The sequence below is a fragment of the Ptychodera flava genome, chromosome 6, assembly GCF_041260155.1.
Source record: "Ptychodera flava strain L36383 chromosome 6, AS_Pfla_20210202, whole genome shotgun sequence".
In the NCBI taxonomy this organism is placed as follows: domain Eukaryota; kingdom Metazoa; phylum Hemichordata; class Enteropneusta; family Ptychoderidae; genus Ptychodera; species Ptychodera flava.
The window spans coordinates 4,837,386-4,864,751 of record NC_091933.1 but is presented as its reverse complement, the minus strand read 5'-3'; the positions used below and the strand labels follow the sequence as shown (position 1 = coordinate 4,864,751).

Sequence of the window (27,366 nt, the reverse complement as noted above, 5' to 3'; positions counted from 1 at the left end):
AATTTTCAGAATTAAAAATATGCACTATTTGTGTATATATGACCCTGAATAATTGACATAATTTGCTTGATTAGAAGAGGGTGGTAACACATGCATCTGTGTACAATAACTTTGGTTTTGGAATTTCACTCAGTGAAATGTGGATCCATTATACATTGTAGTCTATGAAGAAACTATGAATAATTTTTTTTAAATACAAAACTTGGCAAATCTGTGTATTTATGTATGCTTGATTATTGATATTTATGTTCTTGATTAGACTAGAGTGGTTACAAGTCCATGTGTGCAAGAAATTTGATTTTGGAATTTCACCGAAATGTTGATTCACTATACATGGCAGTCTATGGTGAAACCCTATGAATAATTTTTTTCCAATACAAAAATAGGTAAATCTGTGCATCTATGTACACTCAATTATTGGTACTAATGTTCATGATTAGACTTGAGTGGTTTCAAGTCAATGGTTGTGCAAGAAATTTGATTTTGGCATATCACTTAAATGTAGATTTACTATACATGGCAGTCTATGATGAAACTGTGAATAATTTTTTTCCAATACAAAAATAGGAAAATCTGTGCATTTATGTACACTGATATTGGTATTAATGTTCATGATTAGACTAGAGTAGTTTCAAGACAATGGGTGTGCAAGAAATTTGATTTTGTAATTTCACTGAAATGTCCATTCACTATACATGGCAGTCTATGATGAAACTATTAATAATTTTTTTCCAATACAAAACTTGGTAAACCTGTGCATCTATGTACACCTAATTATTAGTATTAATATTCATGATTAGACTAGAGTGGTTTCAAGTCAATGGTTGTGCAAGAAATTTGATTTTGGCATATCACTTAAATGTCGATTTACTATACATGGCAGTCTATGATGAAACTATGAATAATTTTTTTCCAATACAAAAATAGGAAAATCTGTGCATTTATGTACACTTGATTATTGGTATTAATGTTCATGATTAGACTAGAGTAGTTTCAAGTCAATGGGTGTGCAAGAAATTTGATTTTGGAATTAGGATCAAAATGCAATGAAAATGTATTTTCATAGACCATCACTTCAAGTGCCTGTCATTCAAGTACGTCAGTTCAGATATTGGACATTCACGCCAAGTACTGACTGAATTTTATGTCCCGGTCTTTGGTAGTCCGTGTGGGCTACCATTTCATGGATTTTGGTAGCCCCAGGGAAAAGTTGGTAGTCTGTGGACGCGGGACTACCGCTAATTTCGAGCCCTGATATATTAGGGGCACCTTATGATATATTGATACCACTTTAAATATAAAGGCGTCACCTAATCCTATATTGACACGACCAAATCATATAAAGGCATTACAAAATCATATATTGATGTCACCTAATTTTTCAATAACAGCACCTTATGATATATTGATACCACCTTATAATATAAAGGGCATTTATATATATATATATAATATATATATATATATATATATATATATATATATATATATATATATATATATATATATATATATATATATATATAAAGATAGGGTCACCATGCTTTATTTTCTAAATGTTCACATTCTCCTCATAAAATAATAAAAAAATCAAAACTTTGAGCAGTAAAGACAAAATGAAAAAATATGTAACTAAATGAAAGTAGAATTGTTGATCAATATCTACTTCATTCGAATACGCACCATTATGAAAATGAAAAATTGACCAACTATGTCTCATCTTTAATAGCCTCAGATGTTTCATTTAATATTTCTAATATTACATATGACTTTGTCCATCAACAATTAAACAACTTGGATGTTACTAAAGCCACTGGGATTGACAAAATTAATGCACGCCTTTTACGATTGTCAGCTCCAGTAATATCCCATTCCCTTGTTAAGATAATGAACTTGAGTATTACTTCAAGTAAATTCCCATCTGTGTTGAAAACGGCACAAGTAGTTCCAGTACATAAGGGAGGGAACCGTGATGATAAGTGTAACTACAGACCAATAAGTATTCTATGTGTTTTAAGTAAAAAAACCTGTGTTAGAACGACATGTTCATGATCGCTTTTACACATTCCTTACAGACAACAAATTGCTTTATCAAGCACAGTCAGGTTTTCGTGGTGCTCACTCTCGTGAAACTGCTTTAAACAGGCTTGTTGATATCTGGGTAAATAACATGGACAATGGTAATTTTAACGGCATTGTGTTTTTGGATTGAGAAAAGCATTTGACATGATCGATCATAATATCCTTTTACACAAGCTCAAATACTAGAAATGTAACAATTTGCTATCAAATGGTTTAGTTCATATTTACAAGACAGAAAACAGTTTGTTTCCATTAAGGGAACATACTCTGAAGTCAGTGACATTGTAAATGGAGTTCCTCAAGGCAGTATTCTCGGACCCCTTCTATTTATTTTATTTATGAACGATTTAACATTATCCATCGAATCAAATACAGACATGTTCGCCGATGATGCCACTATTAGTGAGTCAGATAATAATATTTCGGAATTAGAAACCAAATTAACAGTTGCTACGAATGGGATCAAGTTATGGTGTGAACAAAACAAAATGGTTGTAACGTAGGAAAAACCAAAGCAATGCTCATTACAACGAAGCAAAAACTTTCTAGGCTCTCCAAATCCAATCTTGACATCTATTTTGGCAATTGTTTACTGACATCAGTTACATCTGATCAACTTCTTGGTGTCATTATCGACCAACACTTAACCTGGAAATACCACATTCGAACAATTGCTGGCACTGTTGGTAGAAATCTAGCACTGTTGCGTAGATTATGCTGTTTCCTGCCAACCGAAAAGAGGGGGATTTCAAGCTTTTATCCAACCCCACTTTGATTACTGTAGTACAATTTGGGGTGGCACGAGTCATATTAAACGCCTTGAGATTCTTCAAAATATGGCTCTCAGATTAATTACGACTGCCCTTAGAGCAACTCCATCTGCACCACTTTATGAAATATGTAAATAATGCCGATAAAAAACCGTGTCGAATACAGAACAAGTTGTTTCGTGAAAAATGCTATCAATAATATGTTGCCCCAATGTATTACAAATTTGTTCACCAAAATAACCAGTGTATCATCTCGCAGTACGAGATTCAGCAATCAAACCAATATTCTGTATGTGCCTAGGGCGAGACTTGTCGCAACGTCACAATCTCTTAGACACCATGATGCCGTCACTTTCAATTCACTGTCAGAGAGTGTTCGATATCACCTTCGTTGAACACCTTCAAAACAAATTACATCAGGACATATTTGACGTCACGTTATGTTTAAATGTTTTCGTCTTTAAGCTTTTACGAACATGCGTTGTTTGTATTGATTATTTTACTGCCTTTTGTTTGATGTTTTTAGTGTATGTTTTTGTGCCTTGTAATTTTATTTTTTGTTTACTTTGCATGTCATAGAGGGCCCTGGGGGAAGATTAGCATTTATGCTAACCAGGTTTCCTGTTGAGTATGTTTACCCTCTTTAAATAAAGTTTAAAAAAAGTATTTATATTTAAACGAATTTGCCATTATTACTTCCAAAATTTCAGAGATGAAAACATTAATTTGATGGACTATTTTAACCTTCAAGTATTGTCAATTTTGAGTAGCATCTAGTTCATATATGTCTTGTACTTTTGAAACAAATGTTTGGTAGGTCACTGTGCTCAGTTTTTCTTTACGATATGACAATTAGCCAGAATTCACAATTTACCTATACTCTCTCATGATAATCATTTTGTGCTCTCCAGCAGGAGCAGTTGACCTGGCCAGAGTTGGATTAACTCAGACAAGTTGGCTTAGACTGATAAATCCAAAAAGTTCACTGATGCGTTTAAAATGAATCGATCTAAGAACTCGCCTTAGGAATATGACTTTGCAAACTGCTAAAAACAGGTTGTGTTGTACATCTCCGAGCGGAACAGCGCGATACTGTTTATTTTTCTGCGCGCACATCCTTTGCTGATGTACGGGCTTGTGACAGTTGGGACTGGGGACTTGTAAAAGTTTGATCATATAGAGGGGGGATTTAAAATTGTTTTAGAGTTGTTACGTGCAGAGAAACGAACAAAAGGGTGAACTCAGCAGTTAACGTTTAAACAAAATTTATTACAAAAATAAACTAATTGCTAAGTCAGGGATAGAGTACAAGCTTTAAAAGTGTACAGACTACTTATCTCAGCTGGGACGGCAAAGCTCCAGTCTCAGAGTTGTACCAGTCAGTCGGATGAATGAACAGTCCTTTGGCTTGCAGGCTTGAAGCTGCACAAAGTCCACAGTATAAATCCAGCGTTGACAGTGAAGGTCTTGAAAAGTCTTGAGAATGACTACTGCTGGAGTTTAGTAACACACAAGAGACACGATCCCAAAAGTCTGACTGGAAGCTGTGCACGTCCCTTTTATAAAGGCATGTAAGAACAATCTAGAACTTTTATTGACATGCTAATTACTGTTCTAAAATTATCTCCCTTACACAACTAATCAACTTTCCAGAACATTCCAAACATGACTAATTGAATTCAAGGTTGTGAGGTCATCAAGGGCAGTGACCTTGGGAATGTTCTAGACTAATTGAACTCAGGTCATGATGAGTGTGGGGGAAATGACCTACATAACACACCCCCTCTTCAAAAAAGAAAATTTTTCAAAGAAAAAGCTTTCTTTTACAAATGTAATCTTGAAAAGGATTTAAGTACTCAAATTTTGTTTTACTCTAAAGTAAAATTTCTTGAAAGTGAACAACAATAAAATTTCTTGAAAGTGAACAACAATAATTTCTAAATACGAGAGAGACAGTCTGCAATTAAATTGTCTCTGCCTTTGATATGTCTAATGTCAAGATTAAACTCCTGTAACATTAAACTCCATCTTAGCAATCTCTGATTTTTGCCTTTAAATTTCTGCAGAAAAACAAGAGGGTTGTGATCAATATAAACCACTATTGGCTGATTTGAAGAAGTAACATAAACTTCAAAATGCTGTAAAGCTAATATCAAGGATAAACACTCTTTTTCAATTGTAGAGTAGTTTCTCTGGGATTTGTTAAATTTGCGTGAAAAATAGCAAACAGGATGTCCCATGACTATCTTCTTGCAATTTGTTGTTGGAAAACTTGAAATGGCACTGAATTTGGCATAAAGTATGCACGGCAAAGTCCGGTTATTTTTACTGAGTTCGATAAAGTCATTGTTCGGCAAATACTTGGCTTCCTCCTGGAGATATTCCGCTTTCGCAGGATTCAGTCCGTCTGGATGTTGTTCCATTGGATTACTGTCGCAGACATCTTCGTTGTGGTAGATGATGTTTGTCCTCGTTGGAACATCTTGAAACAGGTGTTTATATTCATGGAGCAGTTCTTTCACCTGTTGTTGTTGTTCTGGCTGGAGGTGTGCCAACTTTGTAGACTCCAGCTTCTCCAGGATTTCTGAGTTCTGAAGCTTGACCGAGCCCAGCTTTGAGTTTAGAGTATTTTCACTCAAGTCAGTTTCAGTATCACTATCTTCATAATGGTTTGAACTGACTGCACTGACAGGCTGAGTTATAGTAGGATTATCCCTATCCAAATATGGCTTAAGCATATTTATGTGACATAGCTGTTTTGTTTTCGCCTGTCAGGTGTTATTATGATGTAATTTAAATCACTCAATTTCTTATCAATTAGGTATGGCCCAAAGTAACGAGCATGGAGTGGTTTGCCAAGAATTGGAAGTAGAACAAGAACTTTTTGACCTGGTTCAAACTTCCGTTTTGAGGTTTTTATCGTATTTGGTTTTCATTGACTGCTGAGATGACTCAAGATTTTCTCTGGCTAATTCACATGCTTTAGAGAGTTTCGTACGAAAATCTGACACATATTGCAAAATATTCAGACAATCATCATCGTCTGATAGGAATTTCTCTTAACGAGCTTAAGTGGGCCACGGACTGTATGTCCAAATACAAGCTCAAATGGGCTAAAACCAAGAGACTCCTGAATTGACTCTCTAACAGCAAAGAGCAAAAAATGAATTCCTTCATCCCACTGCTTCTCTGTGTCAAAACAGTAGGTCCTAATCATGTTTTTCAAAGTTTGATGAAATCGCTCAAGAGCACCCTGACTTTCTGGATGATAGGCGGATGACCTATACTGTTTAATGCCTAGCTGATCCATTACTTGTTGAAAAATTCCAGACATAAAGTTGGAGCCTTGATCGGACTGGACACATTTAGGGAGGCCAATAAAGTGAAAAATTTGACTAAAGCTCTCACTATAGTCTTTGTCTTTATATTTCTCAGTGGTATGGCTTCTGGGAACCGAGTTGATGTACACATTATTGTCAGCATGTACTCATTTCCTGATCTTGTTTTTGGTAGGGGCCCAACACAGTCTATTAGAATCCTACTAAATGGTTCTTGAAATGCAGGAATTGGCTGTAAAGGGGCCTTTGGAATGGTCTGATTCGGCTTTCCTACCATTTGACATGTGTGACAAGTTTTACAGAAATGTGCTACGTCCTGCCTGAGATTAGGCCAATAAAAGTGACTGAGAATTTTATGATAAGTTTTCCTGACTCCTAAGTGACCAGCCCAGGGCGTTTCATGGGCCAGGCGCAATATTTCAGCACGATAGGGCTTTGGAATCACAATTTGATGTTTTATAGCCCAATCGTCATCAACCAAAACATCTGGAGGTCTCCATTTACGCATGAGAATACCAGATTTTGTATAATAGGAAACAGAGCTATCCGAAGTTTTACCTTCATCATCTACCCTGTCAAACAAAGACAAAATATCTGGGTCTTTGTGTTGTTCTGCAATGAGATTTGATCTAGAAAATGTCTGACTTTGGTCAGCAGAAGTTTTACTGGAAGTTTCAAATCCACGAGGGATAACGGAATGATCCGTGTCAAACACCTGACTGAGAAAGGTGTCATTTAAGTCAACATCTGTGACATTATTTTTGAGAGTATTTTGATTCTCAGAAGTTTTCTTTGACATGGCTCGAGTAATGCACATGAAGGAAATAAATCGGGTATCTCTTGTTCAATTGGCTCTGGATCCTGATCTAAACTAGGATTATCAGTCACAAGTGGATTAGTAATGACCTTGTCCCCAGCAAGGTCGTTTCCAAGAAGAAGGTGAATCCCTTCAAAAGGCAAAAAAGGCCTAATACCTAAAGTCACAGGTCCAGAAACAAAGTCCGAAGACAAATAGACATTATGGAGAGGAACAGGAATAAAGTCATTGCAATCTACCCCCTTAATAAGAACTTTAGAACCTGAAAATGACTTTTCAGAAAACGGCACGGTATCTGCCAACAAAAGAGACTGGAAGCCCCGGTATCTCTTAAAATTTTGACAGGGGTAGCGGAAGAAAAATCACTAGAAAGTGATATAAAACCATCATGAATAAATGGTTCGAAAATACCCATAATGCTATCTTGAGAAGAATTGACCTTGACCTCATTAATTGGGGATAAGAGGGGTTTAACCTCAGAAAATGTGTTGCACACATTATTAGACTCTAATTGAGTTGATGAAGAAATAAAGCCGGTGGGCTTAGATCCACTTTGACCACTTTGACCTTCACGTTTTCTTTTCAATTTGAAACAATCTGACATTAAATGGCCGTCTTTCTTACAATAATTACAAGAAAGTGTACCGAACTGTTTGTCAGAAGGAGATTGAGACTTGGGATCTGATGATGTGGAAGTGTTACTTGAATTTTGTGAACTGTTGTCATTTGATTTTCTACTCTCCTTTGAAAAATTCTTGGATGAAAGGAGGAGTTAAATTTACCTGCATTGTTTCTGTATGAAAAGGACTGGGATGGTTTGCTGAGAAATGAAGATTTGTGGGTCAATGAATAATCATCGGCCAAACGTGCAGCAACCTCCAATGTATCTGCCTTTTGTTCATTGATAAACGTCTTGATGTCACTCCCGATGCACCTTTTAAATTCCTCAATCAAAACGAGCTGTCGTAATTTGTCATAATTCTGACTGACCTTTCAGAAGAGCACCAACGATCAAACAGTTGTTCTTTTGTTCGAGCAAATTCAACGTAAGTTTGATCCTTCACCTTCTCACAATCCCTAAATTTCTGACGGTAAGCTTCAGGCACCAACTCATAGCCCTTGAGATTAATTCCTTCACAGAATCATAATCTGAAGCCTGCTCTACTGACAACTGAATGTAAATTTCTCTGGCTTTACCCACCAAAGCACTCTGCAAAAGCATAGACCAGGACTCCTTAGGCCAATCAGACTCTGAGCAATTTTCTCAAAATGAGGAAATATTTATCAACATCCTTTTCTTGGAAAGGGGGAACTAACCTGAAATGCTTAGTGATGTCAAAATTGTCTGAAGGGAAGAATTTTCCTGACTTTCTAAGCTCTAAACGTCTCATTTCTAACTGCAGTCGGTGTTCTGCTAATTCTCTTTCCTTTTCTTTTTCCTCTCTTTCTTTCTCCCTTTGTCTTTCTTCCATTTCTAATTCTTTCTCTCTCATTTGTAATTCTAGTTTCTTGATCTCCAAATTTGTCTGCATTTCTAATTCTAATTTTCTGAGTTCAGACGTAGACTCGGGCTCATAATCTTTTAAGGCAGACTCCTCAAAATGGCCTGATTTAACTAAATGTTTTGCAATCTTGAACTGTATTTCTCGCTTGCGCATAGATCGTTTAACTTCTACCTTAAGGAAATTGGCCAGTGTTATGAGGTCGTCTTTTCTGAGGGAATCAAATGTGTCCTGATCAAGGTCATCCATTTCGTCTGGTTTAAATTCCGCCATGATTAAATTTCGCTGAGTTCACAGTATACAGTAGTTTTGAAAAGGCAGGCAAAATGTTGTCAAACGGCTCAAAAATATTCGGCTCCCGGACGAGCCCCCAATTTGTTACGTGCAGAGAAAACGAACAAAAGGGTGAACTCAGCAGTTAACGTTTAAACAAAATTTATTACAAAAATAAAACTAATTGCTAAGTCAGGGATAGAGTACAAGCTTTAAAAGTGTACAGACTACTTATCTCAGCTGGGACGGCAAAGCTCCAGTCTCAGAGTTGTACCAGTCAGTCGGATGAATGAACAGTCCTTTGGCTTGCAGGCTTGAAGCTGCACAAAGTCCACAGTATAAATCCAGCGTTGACAGTGAAGGTCTTGAAAAGTCTTGAGAATGACTACTGCTGGAGTTTAGTAACACACAAGAGACACGATCCCAAAAGTCTGACTGGAAGCTGTGCACGTCCCTTTTATAAAGGCATGTAAGAACAATCTAGAACTTTATTGACATGCTAATTACTGTTCTAAAATTATCTCCTTACACAACTAATCAACTTTCCAGAACATTCCAAACATGACTAATTGAATTCAAAGGTTGTGAGGTCATCAAGGGCAGTGACCTTGGGAATGTTCTAGACTAATTGAACTCAGGTCATGATGAGTGTGGGGAAAATGACCTACATAACAGAGTATTGAGGGGGATCTGAAAAATATAAGATTTCAATCGCGATTCCTCAAGCCCCCTAATCGTTTTTTTTGTGAAAGCAGCCTTAGAAAGAGAAGATATATAATCGTTTGTCAACCTGTATTCTTGCAGCAGACACAAGATTTTCACAGAGATGGCCAAATACATTCAATGAATTCTTCACAGAGCGACAGTTGTACAAAACGATTCATGTTGTTATTTTCTTATTTTCTGATAGAACTTGCGAGTTAAAACGCCTTCCGGCCAGGCATTGGGTTTCAGCAAAGTTCAAACATTCGGCGCAGTAACAATTATCCGAAAGGAAGCGTATAATCTCTATTTCGTCGTACGTTTTTCACAATCCACAACATCGACATGGATTACATCAGATATAGGCTATATATCGAATTATGTGATCATATTCAGTGCCTGGCTTGAGTTTGCTGACAAACAGTGACTTTCTTTGCAAAACAACATGTATAAGGCTAGAGTGTTTTTTGCTGCCAAGCATAAACTTTCTACGTCTCGTCATTGCGGTAAGTGTATGCGTTTGTACACTATCAGATATTCTCTGGTTTGCAGCTGATAGCACACAATTAACGCTAAGGAACAACACGGAGACAAGTGTTTGGCCGAAATCCGGGGTTAGGCCAAAAAAAAATAGTTTGTTTCTCATCCTAGGCATCTTGCAAAAATGATGCGGTGACGCGGTTTTTTTTTGCTGCTACTTTTTTTTATTCAACCATCAACAACAACGCGCTTACAACATGAGAACATAGGAATGCATGCAGAGATAAATGCACAGCAAATTTTTAGCATATAAACAGTGCTGCTTTTTGACTATTAGTGCAGAATGCAGTTTTGATAGCTTTCAATGACATAGTGTACAGTTCGATTCTGAATGGAATGTTACAGCACTGTGTGATGTTCAATGTTCTGTCTAGTTCAGTTTTGTATATCATAAAATATTTGTGTTGCTTTGGTATGATCTGAACGGTTTAATTTGTTCTTAGTTTTGTTTTTTTTTTTCTTTTTTTTTCGTTCCCTCTTGAGACGCAAAAAAAAGGTTGGCGCGGCGGGTCTACATTGACGCGCGCGGGGATGAGAAACAAACTATTTATTTTTTTTGGCCTTATGCATGTACTGCAAAGGCAGGGGCGACGAGGCGTCATGGCAGCCTGGACGGCAGTACCGGGCTCTGGGTACCGTGCATCGGGCAACGCGTTACCGGTCGCCTACGGCAGACCCATGACAGTACCCCCTGGAACTTTATTGTGTAAAGCAAGCAATATAGAGACATACAGTATCTTTTATTGTGAGTTGCTACCCTGCAGCGAGACTTCCTTTTTTGCGGAGGGTGGGCGGGAATTTTGTGGTGTGAACTTAGCGTGGCAGAAGTTGAAATGGACGGGCTATAGCTTTGATCACACTGATATCATGGATATGCGCATGGATATTGGACGTGGAAAGAGTGACGCAAGTTGTTTAGATAACGATTAATGAGGGCAGTCGGTAGATACCTTAAAGGTTACGTCTCAAGTGCATCCAGCAAGTGGTAGGAGTAGGTGGCGCATGGTGACCCATACATGTCAAGGTCTAAACCCTTTCCCCCGTGTCCCTCCGGACGTTAACAATGATTATAGCAAAGCCATAATCATCCATTAGCGTCGGGGTATCATCCGAGTTTGAACTTGGAGATGGCTTCCGTTGGCAACTATATCTGCATAACAAGACCGATTACGTCTACGTCGACTATGCAGAACTGTTGTAACCGCATCATTGTTTTCATTGGCACCTCTAGCATCTTCGCTCTAACTCCCAATAACTGCATTGCACTTAAACGTTGGATCTTCATCAGTGTGCATACATCTATTACTGTTACCAATAGCTCCATTGGTTAATCTTCGTTAGCAAAGTTGAGACATTAAAATAGTTGTAATCGACCGGAGGTAACTTGGACAGATCTTGAGCCACAAAGATTGGAATATTCACAATGTCCTGCACATTAGATTGTGTTTTATACTGACCCTGTCGTCTCTTAACCCTTTCACCACCATGGTTTGTCCCAAATCCATTGTTTTCTATGGTAAAGTTGGACCTGTATACAGGGAACTGGGGTGAAAAGATTAAAGCGCCGCGAGGTAAATTCTCCGCACACATCAAATAAAAGCACCTAAGCCTGTTCAATATCATCGTCACTATAAAAATTTAAGGTGGACCATTTGATATCCTGGGGGGGGGGGGGCTTGGAAGATTGGTGGACAGCCATCATTTTTTTCCCACCTGCTTCACCATGAAGTATTTTTTTCTACAGGGCATATGCTGGCAACTTTTTTTTCACTTTCCTTCTTCGAGATATATTTTTTTTACCAAATTTCGGTGCAATGTTTGTTTGCTTGGTTTTTCACACCCAGTAACAAGATGCTGTCTATCGCACACACACTATATTCAAGAAACTAAATAAAGATATGTAAATACATGTACATTTTTGATTCACTTTACAAAAATATCAGTTTATAGATCTTTACATATTTATACCATGGGTAACACACTGAAAATACAAATCAAACAACCTGATTACTGAGTTCTACATTAAGCATTAACAAACTTACAGTGAAAACTTTTCTGAGAACATCACTGGTGTCATCAGAAGAGATGATGGTATCCTACATATATTTGTAAAATCATGTACATTTATGGCATTTACTTGTGCTTGAAAAAAATATGTCATTGTCTGACAAGTATCCTGGTTTGATGAGTGATATTAGCAAGTTGAACAATCCACTTGACTGACTGAGTCCACTTGACCCAGTTCATGGCTGTCTCTCTTCTTGTGGTATTTTGACAAAATCCATACATTCAGATTTACACATTTCTGGAAAACACTGGTGGGCAATTTCAATTTCAGCATACTTCCTCTAATTAGAAGGTCATGTATACTGTACAATTGTTCATATTCAGTGATTAAGAATATAAAGGAGATGACATTGACTGAGAGAAAAGCCGTCTGAAATAGTGTGAAAATCTTCCTCAATGAGACCACTTCCAGGATTTTGTTTTTTCAGTCAAACCATCATATTTAAACCACTGGTCCTTCAGTACTGTCACTACGAGTGATGATCTCTCTGAAGAAGAGATGATTGCAAAAGAAATATTGAATGACATTGTTGACACTATAGTTGAAAAGGAACAATGATTGTGTGACTTCATACAAAATACTGATGATTGAACTTTTCCATATGACATATTGCTCCCTGGCTGACCAGATGTCTGCTGAACTCAATCAGTATGAGAACTTGTATGTACTATTACCAATTCAAACCAAAGAGCACAGTGTCCTTGAGACTTTTAAAAGTTTTGGTGTTTTGCTTTATTTTTTGACAAATATTTATTGGTTTTGTTCCAGACGAGTTCTTGTTTTCAGTTGCTGAAAGCTACAGTGATAGTAGCTGTAACTTTTGACAATTTTTCAGTGTTTTTGTTTGTGTATTTATTTCAGTTCCTCGTTTAATAAATTCTAAGCTTCTAAGCTTTAATTCCTCAAGCTTGAAATGGTTTATGCTTTAAGCTCCAGAGCTACTGCTTGATTTTTATTGATGCTGCAGTGTGCATCGAACAATTGCCAAGATTTTTTTTCCGAGTCGCAATGGTCCATAATTGTTTTTTCCATCAGCCACTTAAAGCCAGATTTTTGTTTTCGAGCAACTCCACCTGGCATCTTTTTTTCCCCAAATCTTCCAAGCCCCCCCCCCCCAGGATATCAAATGGTCCACCCCTTACACAGTTTTACGATGTCATCGAATGCCAGCACATCCATTTGGTTGGAGACAAAACATAAAAGTTCAGACTGCATCCTCTCTTGCAAGTTGAGATGTAAGCAGGAACTTCGCAATCGCTGTTGACTTGTATTTACCCTACCAGCATTACCTGATAGAGGAGGATTAGTTGACGTACCTGCCATGCCAGTGTTCGACGACACTGACGACTCGCTGCGGTTACGATCATGGACATTCACAGGAAACCTCTTTTTTCGTATTTGGTACACAGATCCAAGTCACCCTGACACGGGGAAACATTCTGGCATATAATCCGTGACAAATTACGTCCACTCCTGATGATGTCGTGATTCTTGATATATCATATTCTAAAACACTTGTTTTGACATTTTCGATTTGAAATTTCGATAATCTAAGTCGTGACAATGCCCCAGTCCTCAAACGTTCACAGTGAATAAAACAGAAGGCAGATGCAAGACATCCTTCTTTATATATATATATATCAATACAACGGCACCAGACTTTAAATCAAATAAGTCAAAACGTCGTTTTAGCGTGACCAATCACGTCCAGGTGATGTGTCATCTTTCAGCTGTTCTGGGCTATCATCGTGCCAACTATATCATTGGACACATTGCTTTTATTCCTTCTGGCCTATACAAATTTAATATTCGATAAGGTACACTTCTTGCATGTGAGTTTGACCCAGAGTTTGACCCACAGCGCCCTCTATCGTTAGTTTGATGGAAACGGGGCAGAATATACAGGGCAATCATCATTGCTAAAAACGGGGCAGAATATACACTTGCAAAGCACAGAGAATAAAAACGCAGACGTTTCGAGTGCGACACTGAAGAAGGGTCGCATCCGAAACGTCTGCGTTTTTATTCTCTGTGCTTTGCAAGTGTTTTATTTCCCGCTGGTCGGTCAGTAATTTTACTGTATTTGTTTTAACTTGTTGCACTTTTTATCCTCTGCGTTTTAGCAAGTATTATCTCTCGCTGGTCGACCTAATTTTTTACTGTATTATTTTTCACTTGCTGCAGTTTTAGCCCTCTTTTGAGGTCGTTTGTAATTTTTATCGTGTGTGACAGCTTACCGTAGCATTGGAGTCTATGACTTTCTAGTATAGTTCTGCATGTTACAACTTTTTAATGCTCAGTAGAATGAAGAGTGAATTAAGTGTAGTTGGGTGCAAAAAACGACTAAAGGAAGAACAAAAACGGTCTTAGTTTTTACCGTTTTCCCACAGAGCGGCTCCTTCAAAGACAGTGAGTGGCTAAAGAAAGTCCGGCGAGTCGGAGGTAATAGGGCCTAAAATGTTAAAAACTGTCAAGATACTAAGTTATGTTCTGCACCTTTCAAAGGTCTGCGAAATCGCCGATATAAACCGATAAATATGGGCAATTTCGGGACTACACCTCAGCCTAGAACGACCTCTTGCCTATCGTTTCTTGGCACGCTGAGAAATAGCTGATATTTACCCTATAAATATCGGCAATTCCGAGACTCTAATATCGATACCAAACGATCATACTAGATTTCCTTGCACTGTGTCTCGACACGCCGAGTCTTCAAAATCACCAATATTAACCCGATAAATATAGGCGATTTCGGACTTTAACTCTGATACTAGACGATACTTTGTCAAATCGTGGGTAAATATCCAATGTATATCGGAGATTTAACCACCTAAGGGAGCATTCGTTTTTACGGGGAGGGGGTCGGTGGAATTTGAAGGACAAATGAAAATGTAAGCTACCCCCCTCCAAATCAAATTTCTAAAATTTAACCCCCCCCCCCCTCAATTCATCAATTGTAAAATGTGACCCCTCAAAAAATCATCAGATTTGATTCATTAAACCTTCGCACCCTATGGCCCTGGGCTGAAAAATTAGGCCCTTCAAAAGTGTTTGCAAGAAAAAGAGCTACCCACCCCTTGAATTTTCATGCACAAAAAAACAGCGACCATCCCCCAGATGTCAAAGTCCGTATCAATAATATCTTAATTGAATTATAATTTCCCATTTGACCTTTGACCTTTCAAAGAATCCTTTTTGAACTTTACAAATAATCACTGGGTTAAATTGTCATATTGGTTTTTCAGATCTGCTCTTTTAAATATAATATTCTTGTCACGTACATTTATATCAATTGTCAAACTTTTTTAAACACTGATTTTAATAGCTAGTTTTGTATTGTAAAAAATATATTCAAAGTTTCCTCACATACCACAATTTAAAGAGAATCAATATTTTTGGTGACGTTCCAAAATCAAATTTCTTGCACACACATGAACTTGTAATCGCCCTAGTCTAATCAAGAACGTTAATGTCAATAATCAAGAGTCTATAAAAACACAGATTTAGCTAGTTTTGTATTTAAAGGAAATTATTCATAGCTTCTCATAGACTACTCATAGATTTTGTATGAAGGACCAAGTAACATTTCTGTGAAATTCAAAAGTCAAATTTTTTCCATAACTCATACAAATTTGACCCCCTTCCAGTCATTGATTGCAAAATTTGACCCCCCTTAAAAACGGTTTCGTAAAAGTCAACCCCCCCTGATTTCCACCGACCCCCTCCCTGTAAAAACGAATGCTCCCTAACAGATCAGACCACCCGACTACCTCTGTCCGACTCTTAGTTCAAAAATAGCATCCATGGCCGGTAGTCAAGAATCCTGCATGTTTTACACTATTAAAATTATTCGTTCAAGAAATACATTTTACATTTAAAGCATTTTTTCATTAAATGTCCACACGAAACTTCATACACATAATTACTAGCGGGACTTCGTCGAAAGGACCGATCGGATATCATCGGGAGTTTCCGGGAGGGCCTTGCACGAAATACATTCTTTACATGTAGGCTTTAAAAAAATTACTTGACGATCGGGACTTGGACAGAGGACCGATCGGACATCATCGGGAGTTTTGGCTGGTCTTCCACGAAATACATTATTTACAGCGATAGACGATACCCATAACTCGATTGTCCATATCGCGGGTAAATATCCAATATAAGCTTATATCGAAGATTTCATCACTTTACAGATCTGAGCAAGCTCGACTTCCTCAGTTCGACCCCAACTTCGAAAAACGGACGTTACTACAGATTTTTCAAATCGCGGTAAATACTTTCCGATATATATCGGAGATTTCGCAACCTTAAAGATCTGGACAAGCTCGCGCGAAAACCAGCCTTGCAAACAAATGAACATCGTGATGTAACAGTCTGTAATTAACATTATTTCTAACAACCACTGGGCTATTTACTATCGACGATGAACATTTTCTATATATCCTGTAAATGTTTTTCTTTTTTCTCATCAGATTTGTTACATATTTCATAATTTTCTCTGGTTGCACTCCTCGATGAACGTCGACTTTAGAAGTTCGATATCGCGATGCTCTTTTGTTCATGTTGTTTGCAGGGCTGGTTTTCGCCCGAGTGCTCATGGGTTGAATCAGATAACAACCATTTTCAGTAATAGATATCGAAGCCACTGCAGTGAACTGCAATAAAACTGCTCACACTAATTACGAACGCTTCCCCCGCATATAGGCCTAGAGAGAAAATTGGGCTCTGCGTAAATTTACAAGCGCAGCTAAGCACACTGAGTCATCATGTACCTAAGCGAGGTGGGTGTGCTCGAAAAAGTAGATCAATGCAAGTTTTGGATTCAAAATCGGCTTTTTCAGCGGAGAAACTGCGGGCCGTATTTCCGAGGTTCTACCAGCGATTTTGTCTATGGCAGTCAGCCGGGCTGTGGTAGGAGGCCGTATAACTCCGTAACACACAGCCATGCAGAGCTACGTTAAATGCGGCCGTACCCTTCTCAGTAGACACCCGTCGTACTGATATTTGTTTAGCAGTGCTGTTTCGTTTATGAGTGTTTTCTTTCGCTGTTTTCGCATTCTGGTAGTTAGCAAGCATATAAAAACTGGAAACTAACACCGACCGCACAACAACTCCGTGGATACGTACAGCTACCCTGTATCCCGCACACGAGTACGCGGGTGCTGCCAATGAAAGCCGGTCAACAGCTGCGACCGGCCGCCCGTTTTGGGTGATCTCATAATCGTGCTCGAGCTTGACTGGTACATTTTATAACTTGCGAAATTTTAAGTTTTTTAAAAATCTTGATGGTCTTAATATGACGTTCACAAAATAATTTGTATATATATGACATCTTTAACAATTTGAAAAAAATGAAAGATTAAAGTTGATGCTGTAGCAAAGCCTTTTTAGCAACATGATTGCCATGAATTCTGCCCCGTTTCCATCAAATTAACGATAGAGGGCGCTTTGGGTCAAATTCTGGGTCAAACCAGGGTCAAACTCACATACAAGAAGTGTACCTTATCGAATATTAAATTTGTATAGGCCAGAAGGAATAAAAGCAATGTGCCCAATGATATAGTTGGCATGATAGCCCAGAATAGCTGAAAGATGACACAGCTCCTGGACGTGATTGGTCACGCTAAAACGACGTTTTGACTTATTTGATTTACAGTCTGGTGCCGTTGTATTTATATATATAAAAAGAAGGATGTCTTGCATCTTCCTTCTGTTTTATTCACTGTGAACGTTTGAGGACTGGGGCATTGTCACGACTCAGATCATCAAAATTTCAAATCGAAAATGTCAAAACAAGTGTTTTAGAATATGATATATCAAGAATCACGACATCAGAAGGAGTGGACGTAATTTGTCACGGATTCTGGCATATGTTCCACAGTCCTCACATTGTAGCATGACAGTGCCAGAGATAGATTTATCATGTAAAACCAATAGGAGCTACTTAAAACAGCGTATTCACACTGTGAACGCATGCGCATTTCCCTCTCTCTATAGATATGCACATTACAAAGTAAAAAACGTAAGGACAATAAAGAAGGACAAAAATACACAAAGTATAATAAAAACTTTTATATTCAACCTTTCTGGTCTTATGTGCATGATTGCTGAGTAAATGACAGGCAGATGCTGTAGCAAAACTCAACAAATTTCTCTCTCTCACCCCCCCCTCTCTCTCTCTCTCTCTCTCTCTCTCTCTCTCTCTCTCTCTCTCTCTCTCTCTCTCTCTTGTGTACATGAAGATATATAATCGATATATATATGAGAGAGAGAGAGAGAGAGAGAGAGAGAGAGAGAGAGAGAGAGAGAGAGGAGATTTTTTATATTTGTGTGCGTAACTATATCTAAAATAATGTGCTTTTCTTGTTGTTCCACAGATGAATATTGGCCACTACATGCTGACCCAACAGTTGAGATTGCAGAGCCAGTTGCCTATCGTGAATTCACCTTGACCCTACCAATAGGTCGAGAAATGGCACCTGATTGTAAATTACTCCTGTACTACATCCGGGGTGATGGTGAAGTGATAGCTGACAGTATTAAATTTAAGGTTCAACAGAAATTGGAGAACGAGGTGGGTGTTGGTTCGGAGTTCGATTCTTCTAAATGTGAGGCATATAAGTGATCTCCTCATAGAGTTTCTATGTCATGAATGTGATCATTTGGTGTTTCGTTACGGCAACAGGTGAAGCTGCAATTTGCAGAAGATGAAACGCTACCTGGTGCAAGCACACAACTTGAAGTAACTGCTGCTCCAGGTTCGCTCTGTGCAATTGGAGTTATTGACAAAAGTGTCCATCTGATGAAGACTGGTGACCAACTTACCAAGGACAAGGTAAGTGTATAGTGTTATCTCTTCCAGCAATCCACTACTTGCCCTGTCACTCTCTGCCCTTGAAGCCAGTCATTGATTCTTGAGCTGCTGGCTTACCAGGAATATTTTCATGAGCATGCACCTGCTTCCTAAGTGAAGGTTAAATGAACAATTGATAGCAGGAAAAGCCTGCCAATAGTACAGAAAAATGGCATGTAATGACAGCCATAAATAAAAAAGTTAGTGATTGGAAAACTGAGCTTGTAATTTAGCTCTTCTTTGACATTTAAGGAAATACAAAGTGGCCATATGTACAGTGGTCATTTTCTTCTACAATTACACTGAAAATGGAAAGTTCAAGTGCATCTTTTATCCATCAATTGTGCTTAACTAAGAAATTTGGCTTCCTAAGAACTTGGCTCTATATACTTGTGCTTAGCACTTTTATGTTTTATGGGGATAAGTAGTGAGTTCATCCAGGAGCATGAGTACAATAACCAACGCATGAAGGACTGAGGATGTACGCCGGTATTTTGGCCATGATATTTTGTTCCGTAGATTACCATTGAAGATTTTAGTAATCAATTCCAAATTTCCGCATATTTCAGTGGGATTAACTATTTTCAGTGACCTCACTAAAATGTTGATTTTAAGCTAAATTTCACAAAAGATGCATTTTCCAGGACTTGACAATTTCAGACTTAAAAGTCAGTGACTTAATGTTCATGTTTCTGTAAGATAACAATCAGATCTTTGATCAAAAGATGCATGAATTCATAAAAATATCGTGAAAAATCATCTTGCCGAGTTTTCAGTAGGTTACAGATTGCTCTCAAATGTGGATATGATACAGATTTGGCTTCATGTTTTGTTAAATGGTAAATTTTCCTGCTTTACAGGTATATCAAACACTTGACGAATATGATCTGTCAAAGTACAGTAATGTTGATGAAAGCACCCACTGTGATGATGATGATTTTCTCATACAGGACGATATTCCACAGTTGTGGTATTATGGACGATACTCGCGATACGATGATGCTTTGACAGCCTTCAAGGTAAGGCTGCGTTCAGAAAAGATGGTGAGGGATCAAGGAGAATTAAGGAGACTAGAAAGTTTTGCACTGCCTATTGGCACGGGGGAATGATTTTTTTCGTTCCCTTTTACCTTTACATTTTCCAATTCCGAGGTTTTTCAGATAATTCAATAAAGTATGAATAACGTAATGATGTAATCTAATTGTTCTAATGTTAGTTTAAATTAGACAACATTTAGAAACATTTTGTCATATTTCATAACTTTTGTCTCAAAAAAGTCTAAACCTGTATGATTTTTCGTAACAAATCAAAACAAGTGGGCCTACTAACGGGGCAGAAGCTGCAACTGTTGATAATTTGGTCTTTTGGCCAGAGGTCCATATATCTTTTTTTCATGAATGTGACTTTGTTTGTGTACCGTCTATTTACTGTCTGGTCTGTGCTGTTTTGTATCTATGTTTACAACTACCGGTATTGCCTTACAAATTCTGACCTAGTGTTATTGGATTATGGATTGGTATGATTGCGATTATTTCAGTATACAATTTATCAAATACAATTTCTTCTGTCTCTCGATAGTATGTTGAAACACACAATATTCGGGTTGTCGACACAGCCTCAATATATAAAAATGTATTTGATGATAATTGAAATAGAGTCAAGACTGAAAATCACTTATCAATTATATAAGGCACAGTACACATACACAGGCTGTGTCGGCAAAATTCAATACAAGCAGCTCAACATGGTGTAGGGAGAAGAACACGAACAAAGTTGTATAAACTGAACAAAATATTGTCAAAATAATCAATATGACATTAAACTGGTCCAATAATCAAGGTAATACATTACCAGGTCCATGGGACATTTGAGATTTACAAATTTAAGTAGGACCATCCTGAACCACCGATAGTTAGTGGTGGTACCAGGAGTCCGGAATGGGTAAGCGTACCCTGCTAGCATGCTACACCCGTCAGGATTGGTCCCAAAATTGTCTAATATTGTATGAAGTGATACAGTATATGAATCACTGTTATAAGTCAAAGCCGGGAATGCTGTCGCTAATCATTTGAGTGACCGAGGTGTCATATTTGGCCACAATGTCATTATATCGACCGTAGAACTTTTTGAAAGTCCTCACGAGTCTTTTGGATGTATATCCCTGTCTCACTAGTTTTGATACTAATAAGCTGTGTCTCATTTGAAAATCCGCGTAGGAATCACAAGCCCTACAATATCTGAGAAGTTGAGACACATACACACCATAAGCAGGTGCAGATGGAATATTACTTGATAAGTGGGGATAATTTATGATTTCAAAATCAAAATCATCCCTTTTGTCATACAGCTTAGTGTGTAGCCCATTAGTACCCACTTGTAGGAACAGATCAAGGTATGAAGCTGAGTTCCTACTCTCAGTTGTTTCTTTGATTTCCAATTCATCAGGGTAAATATGATGTAAGTAATTTGATATGTCTGGATTGTTTAGACTAATCAGATCATCAATATATCTGTGCGTGTTGTTAAAACGCCTTGCAAGTTTTTTAGACCCTGCTTTGTAGAGAGATTGTAGGAACTCTGCTTCATATGAATAGAGAAATAAGTCAGCAAGAAGTGGTGCACAATTTGTACCCATTGGTATGCCGATAGATTGTTGAAAGGTCATACCACCAAACTTAACAAATATGTTGTCGATTAAGAAATTAAGCATGTTAATAATTTCTTCATCTGTGTATTTGTGCTGGGCATCCATGTTGTTACTAAAATAACCTGACCCATGTTTGATGATAATGTATTGGTACCTTACTGCCATTTTTATGCAGGAAAGTTTGTTTAACAAGAGATGACAGCCTTGTTTTAAGTTTATCGTGGGGAATTGTGGTGTATAGTGTGGAAAAGTCAAATGTTCGGATTGACCTGTACTTGTTTTTCTTGACTCTTAAATCAAGCAACAATTCCTTGGAATTTTTTAATATCCACATTTGATTCAACCCACTCGTTTCATACACTTTGTCACAATATCGAAAAAGACCATTTTTGATGGTTGTTAAAATTATAGTCAATAATTGTGACAGATGTTTAGTAGTGCATTTGCTTGATCCTGCAATAAACCGATGTTTGTAAGGGTTCTTGTGCAGTTTAGGTATCCAATACAACATAGGCAGTGTTTTGTCCTTCTCTTTCAAAGGAATGCCAAATTCACTGAGTATAGATGAATGGTTTGAAAAAATATCTTCATCAGAAAGGGAGGAAAGAGTATAGGTTGTATTACTCTTATCTGAATGAAGATTTAATTCATCTATTATACACTGGATATAATAATTCTTACAGACAAAGATAATGTTGTTTGAAGCTTTGTCTGCAGGAACTACAACATATTCGTTGTGTAAAGCATCAAGGCATGCTTTGACAGACGGGTCATCTAATACTGAGGAAGAATTTACTCCTTTAGTGGGAGAACGGAGATGTGAAATACGTGATGTTAATTATCTCTGACTTTGCTCAGCCAGTCAGAGAGGCATTCCACATTAACTTCCTCAACTGCAGCCCACTGTCTTGCATATTTTTTGGCGGCATCCATGATAATTTTGAAATTAAATTTCCAATTAATATTTTGTGGCTCCCGATATTTTGGGCCACATTGAAAGAGTTGCCGGAGTTTGCTGTTGGTAATGATTGACAGGTCACCAGTTATTATGTGACCAAGTGGTTTATAGCAAAAGGGGATGACAAGCAATTGCAAGTTCTGCTGTTGTTTGGAGGAAAGTTGAAATTTTTCAAGACATTGTTATAGTTGAAAAGTTTCCTACCAATGGTTTTTGTGTATGAGTAGGAAACTATAGGTGGTTCTTGAAATTTAAAATATGGAGGTATTTTTTCCACAACTTTCTTATCATGCAATATATTGCTGATGTTTATTTGGTCAATCCCTTTGTTTGCAAATTGTACATGAAAAAATAAACGCTTGTCACTGTTCAAGAGTTCTGTCCTTACTGGCTTAAAGAGCCGGTAATTGCTGATGTCGATTATAATTTGAACTAAACGATAATCAGGGCTGTTTTGGTTGATATTCATCGTTTGAACTCTTGACAGTAAAGATCTCAATTTCTGCAAGGAGCAAGCAAACAAAGTAGTTCTTATTTTGTGAACTCCTAATGGCTGATTAAGTATAGACAATAGATCACTGAACTTGGGAGGAATGCTGGTATTACCATGTCTATGCCCATGGCTTCGTCGTCTTCTAGTGTGAGAGTTAAATAAACCCATCACATTTACACGACTCCCCCTAGGGCTGGATAAATTACCCACCCCAAGAATGTTATCGTTACATCCATAGGGCATAGCTGTGCCAAGTTCAGTGATCCAATAGTGTTCACGTTGCTTGCGGTAGCTCCTGCTAAGTTTAGAACTATTGGAAGGATGATATATTTTTTCCAATATTCTGACTTTCATGTTTAGTATTGAATGTCGAGGACCGTTAAAATGAGTGTATAGGCATGTCGGCAAGTTATTATTTATACCTGACCTATGGCCACACATTCTCTTAGATAGTTTTTCTCCAGTCTCTCCGACATATATCAACCCACACAAAGTACAGTCAATGCCATAAATGACGTTTTTGGTTTGGCAAGAAAGGTCTTCAAAAGCCTTAGTGTGGTATGTCTTTTTGGATAAGTTGCTCTGTATTATAGTGTCAGTTATTAAAATTGCACATGTTTTACAATTCCTTGTGTGACATGGCGACACAGAGCAGTCACATTCAAAATTTCCTTTAAGGACATCTTTTAATATAATCTGTGGGCACACTCTGGCTGACGAACCATTCGCCCTCAATGGCCCATCAGGGGTAGTTTTGTCGATCCGGTCTGGACCCAAACCGGTATTCAAATTTCTTGTACTATTCATGTTGTATATAGATTATTGAATACCAGGCTGCTGATATGCTCGGGGACTGAAATCCACCAGCAGACATATCCACCTGGGTTTGGCAATATGACATTAAACTGGTCCAATAATCATTTTCATTCAAGGTAATACATTACCAGGTCCATGGGACATTTGAGATTTACAAATTTAAGTAGGACCATCCTGAACCACTGATAGTTAGTGGTGGTACCAGGTGTCCGGAATGGGTAAGCGTACCCTGCTAGCATGCTACACCCGTCAGGATTGGTCCCAAAATTGTCTAATATTGTATGAAGTGATACAGTATATGAATCACTGTTATAAGTCAAAGCCGGGAATGCTGTCGCTAATCATTTGAGTGACCGAGGTGTCATATTTGGCCACAATGTCATTATATCGACCGTAGAACATTTTGAAAGTCCTCACGAGTCTTTTGGATGTCTCACTAGTTTTGATACCAATAAGCTGTGTCTCATTTGAAAATCCGCGTAGGAATCACAAGCCCTACAATATCTGAAAAGTTAATACATTTACTGCCTTGCTACCTTAGTGTCACTAGCTGTCACTGCATATCGGCACTTGTAGAGATAGCTCTAACTCTGATGTAGTTGAATAAGAGTTTGGATCAAATGATGCTCATGACAGTGAAATTTGTATATGAGATTAGACCTGAGAGCAACACATGATATTGAAGACCAGGAACCTTGAAAGTTATCGGGAATTTTTGAATTCTGGCATATGAGAATAATCAGATATTTAAGAAAAAAGATGGGGTCACTGTGCTTGATTTTCTAAATTTTCTCATTGTCATTGTAAACTAACACAAAAGTAAAACTTTGAACAGTAAAGACACTAAACGAAAAAATGTGTGACTGATTGGAATGATCTATTTTCTACCAAATTTGCCATTATAACCAAAAATTTAAGATAAAAACGTTTATTTAATGGAATATAACTCCCCAAGTATGTCAATATTGAGCAGTAAGTCATATAATTTCTTGTACTTTTGAAAAAAAATGTGTTGGTTGATCACATGATAATTTGGCAAAATGTAGCCAGGAATTCACAATTTGCATACTCGCTCATGATCATCATTTTGTATGCTCTTCAGCAGGTGCCATTGTCCTGGCCAGAGTTAGATTGACTCAAGTCAGCTTAGACTGATAAATCAAAAAATCCACTGACGCGTTTAAAAATGACTCAATGTAAACACTTGCCTTATAGGATCATGGCTCTATAAACTTCTAATATCAGGTAGCGTTGAACATCCTCGAGTAGAACTGCCCGATACATGTTTATTTTTTCTTTGCTTGCATCCATAATAAGTATGAGGGTATATGATAATTGGGGAGATTTGCTTGACGGATGACCAAATTTGTTCATATTAATACATTTATTACCAGAGGACACTTTTCAATTGGTATGGTAGAATGTTTTACTTATTTTATGTATTTTGAGAACTACAAGGAGTATCACCTCAGTATGATATTGTGTAAAGATGTGTGATGGTTTAATGGAGATGGAGACCTTCAAATGGAGATGTTGTCATACAATCCGAAAATGACTACGGTATATCATAACTGTACACGAGAGATTACGTGCATATAGCTAAAGCGTAGCCATGTTCTGAAACCCTCTGTAAAAGACATAGGGAATTCTGATCAGTGTTGTACCATGATTGGTCACCTTGTGTGCTGTGTCTAACATCTGAACATTCTTGGCGCTACCCAGTTCAGTTTATTTTGTTTTTATGTGCATATTTTATGTGTATGTTGATGAAGTCTGATTGCATGATGATGACATTTGCATACTGTAAGGCCAATTTTCTCATATGTTATCCAAATCATCTTTTTGAGACCACTTTCTGATAACAAGCAAACCTGAGTACATCAGCTATGATATATTAGAGCAGTATAATTTATGTCATTATTTTCAATTTTTAGACAGGAGATCAAGTTGCCATAATGAATGTCAACTTGGAAACTATGCATGCAGACCTTGCACAAGGTATAACATGCAAGGAAGAGGAGGAATATTGTACATAAGGGTAATTGAACATTGCTTCTCTCTCTCTCTCTCTCTCTCTCTCTCTCTCTCTCTCCCTCTCTCTCTCTCTCTCTCTCTCTCTCTCTCTCTCTCTCTCTCTCATATTTCCGATTCAAATGTTGGCTATCAATACTTGACGTTATATGGGAACATAAGAATGTCGATATGGTGGTCATGACTGATGTACTTCTCGAAACAAGGCCGTGTGAAAACCGCAGAGCACCAGTGGTAATGAGCTCGAAAATGGACTCGACAGGTTTGCAGTCACTTTTATGGCTAAGTTGTCAATAATAATTACTTCATGGTGAAATGGTGCTATCTTCCAGAATATCAAACTGAGAGGCATGTTTTTCAATCTGAAGGTGTAATACATACCAACTTGTGCTAACTATATATTCCATTCTTATTATTATTACTTGAATAATAGTCACAGTAAACAATATTATCAGATATATGCCTCCAGGATTGATTATGCCTCAGTCTTCCTATCCAGTCTTTAGTTGTTTATGTCTGAATATTCAACAAAGTCCATATTTGCTATGACAATACAATATTTTCTCAGACCTATCAGCATGGAAAATTTGAAAAACTTTGTGTGTGTGTTCAAGATGCGATGCATACTAATCTTAATGTAGTATACGCCTTGAAAGGGAAAGACCAGAGCTCTTGCACAAACTGTCCAACAATTTTCATACAAATTAAGAATGAATATCAGGGGTCATTGTGCAAAATTTAGTACCAGATAAACAAATCACCAAACATTTACTAATATTTAGAATTCAAAATGTTCCCTACCTGTGTTAACTCTATTCGGCAAAATATAACTTCCTATTTTTAAACGACTAATACAGTGGAAATGCTTTTTACTCCGAGAGTTTTAAATTGACCCAAAAATAAGTAGATCAGAAAAGAATAGAAACAATTTTAGAGTCCGAATATCTGTCCCTGAGGTGTAAGACTTTAACCTTTGCTCAAACTTTCCCCAAGGTATTTTTCAACCATTCTCTTTCAAAATCAAGAATAATAATCGAAGGTCACCGTGCAAATGTTTATACTGGAGAAAAAAATTACCAAAGATTTGCCGACATTTGGAATTCAAAATGGTTGCCATCCCTGTATTAACTCTGGAGAAAAGTAAAATTTTCTGAGATGGTGAAAGTTTTTCTTACTCCAAGAGCTTCAAAGCAAGCTCCCACAAGTGGTAGATCAGAAAAGAATGGAAAAGGTGGAAAGTCAAAATATTTGTCCCAAGGCACATTGTACCTTAAGCAAAACACAATAAAGTCATGTACTGAAATGTGTGACACTTGGTGGTTTCTACTTTGCACCAACTCCAGATGATCTACAAGCTATTCTAATGGTAGAAAAAAGGAAATTCGTGGAAAACTTTTCTCCTCTAGTGGATATTCGCACATATTTCCCAGAAACTTGGCTTTGGAAGCTTCAAAGAGTAGGGTAAGTAGGATA

General features: G+C 37.6%; 1 protein-coding gene across 4 annotated transcripts in view; it reads left to right on the top strand.

The window, feature by feature from the left end:
• LOC139134655 (alpha-2-macroglobulin-like) overlaps nucleotides 1-27,366 on the top strand; it is a 154,517-nt gene that overhangs the window by 85,925 nt on the left and 41,226 nt on the right. For 3 of the 4 annotated variants that reach the window (XM_070701615.1, XM_070701613.1, XM_070701612.1), the window contains exons 11-15: nucleotides 18,473-18,669; nucleotides 18,781-18,930; nucleotides 19,809-19,967; nucleotides 26,056-26,155; nucleotides 27,237-27,354. In XM_070701615.1, the coding sequence (XP_070557716.1) occupies nucleotides 18,473-18,669; nucleotides 18,781-18,930; nucleotides 19,809-19,967; nucleotides 26,056-26,155; nucleotides 27,237-27,354 (724 nt within the window). The remainder of the gene's footprint in view (nucleotides 1-18,472; nucleotides 18,670-18,780; nucleotides 18,931-19,808; nucleotides 19,968-26,055; nucleotides 26,156-27,236; nucleotides 27,355-27,366) is intronic. The other variant, XM_070701614.1, reaches the window with a different exon arrangement.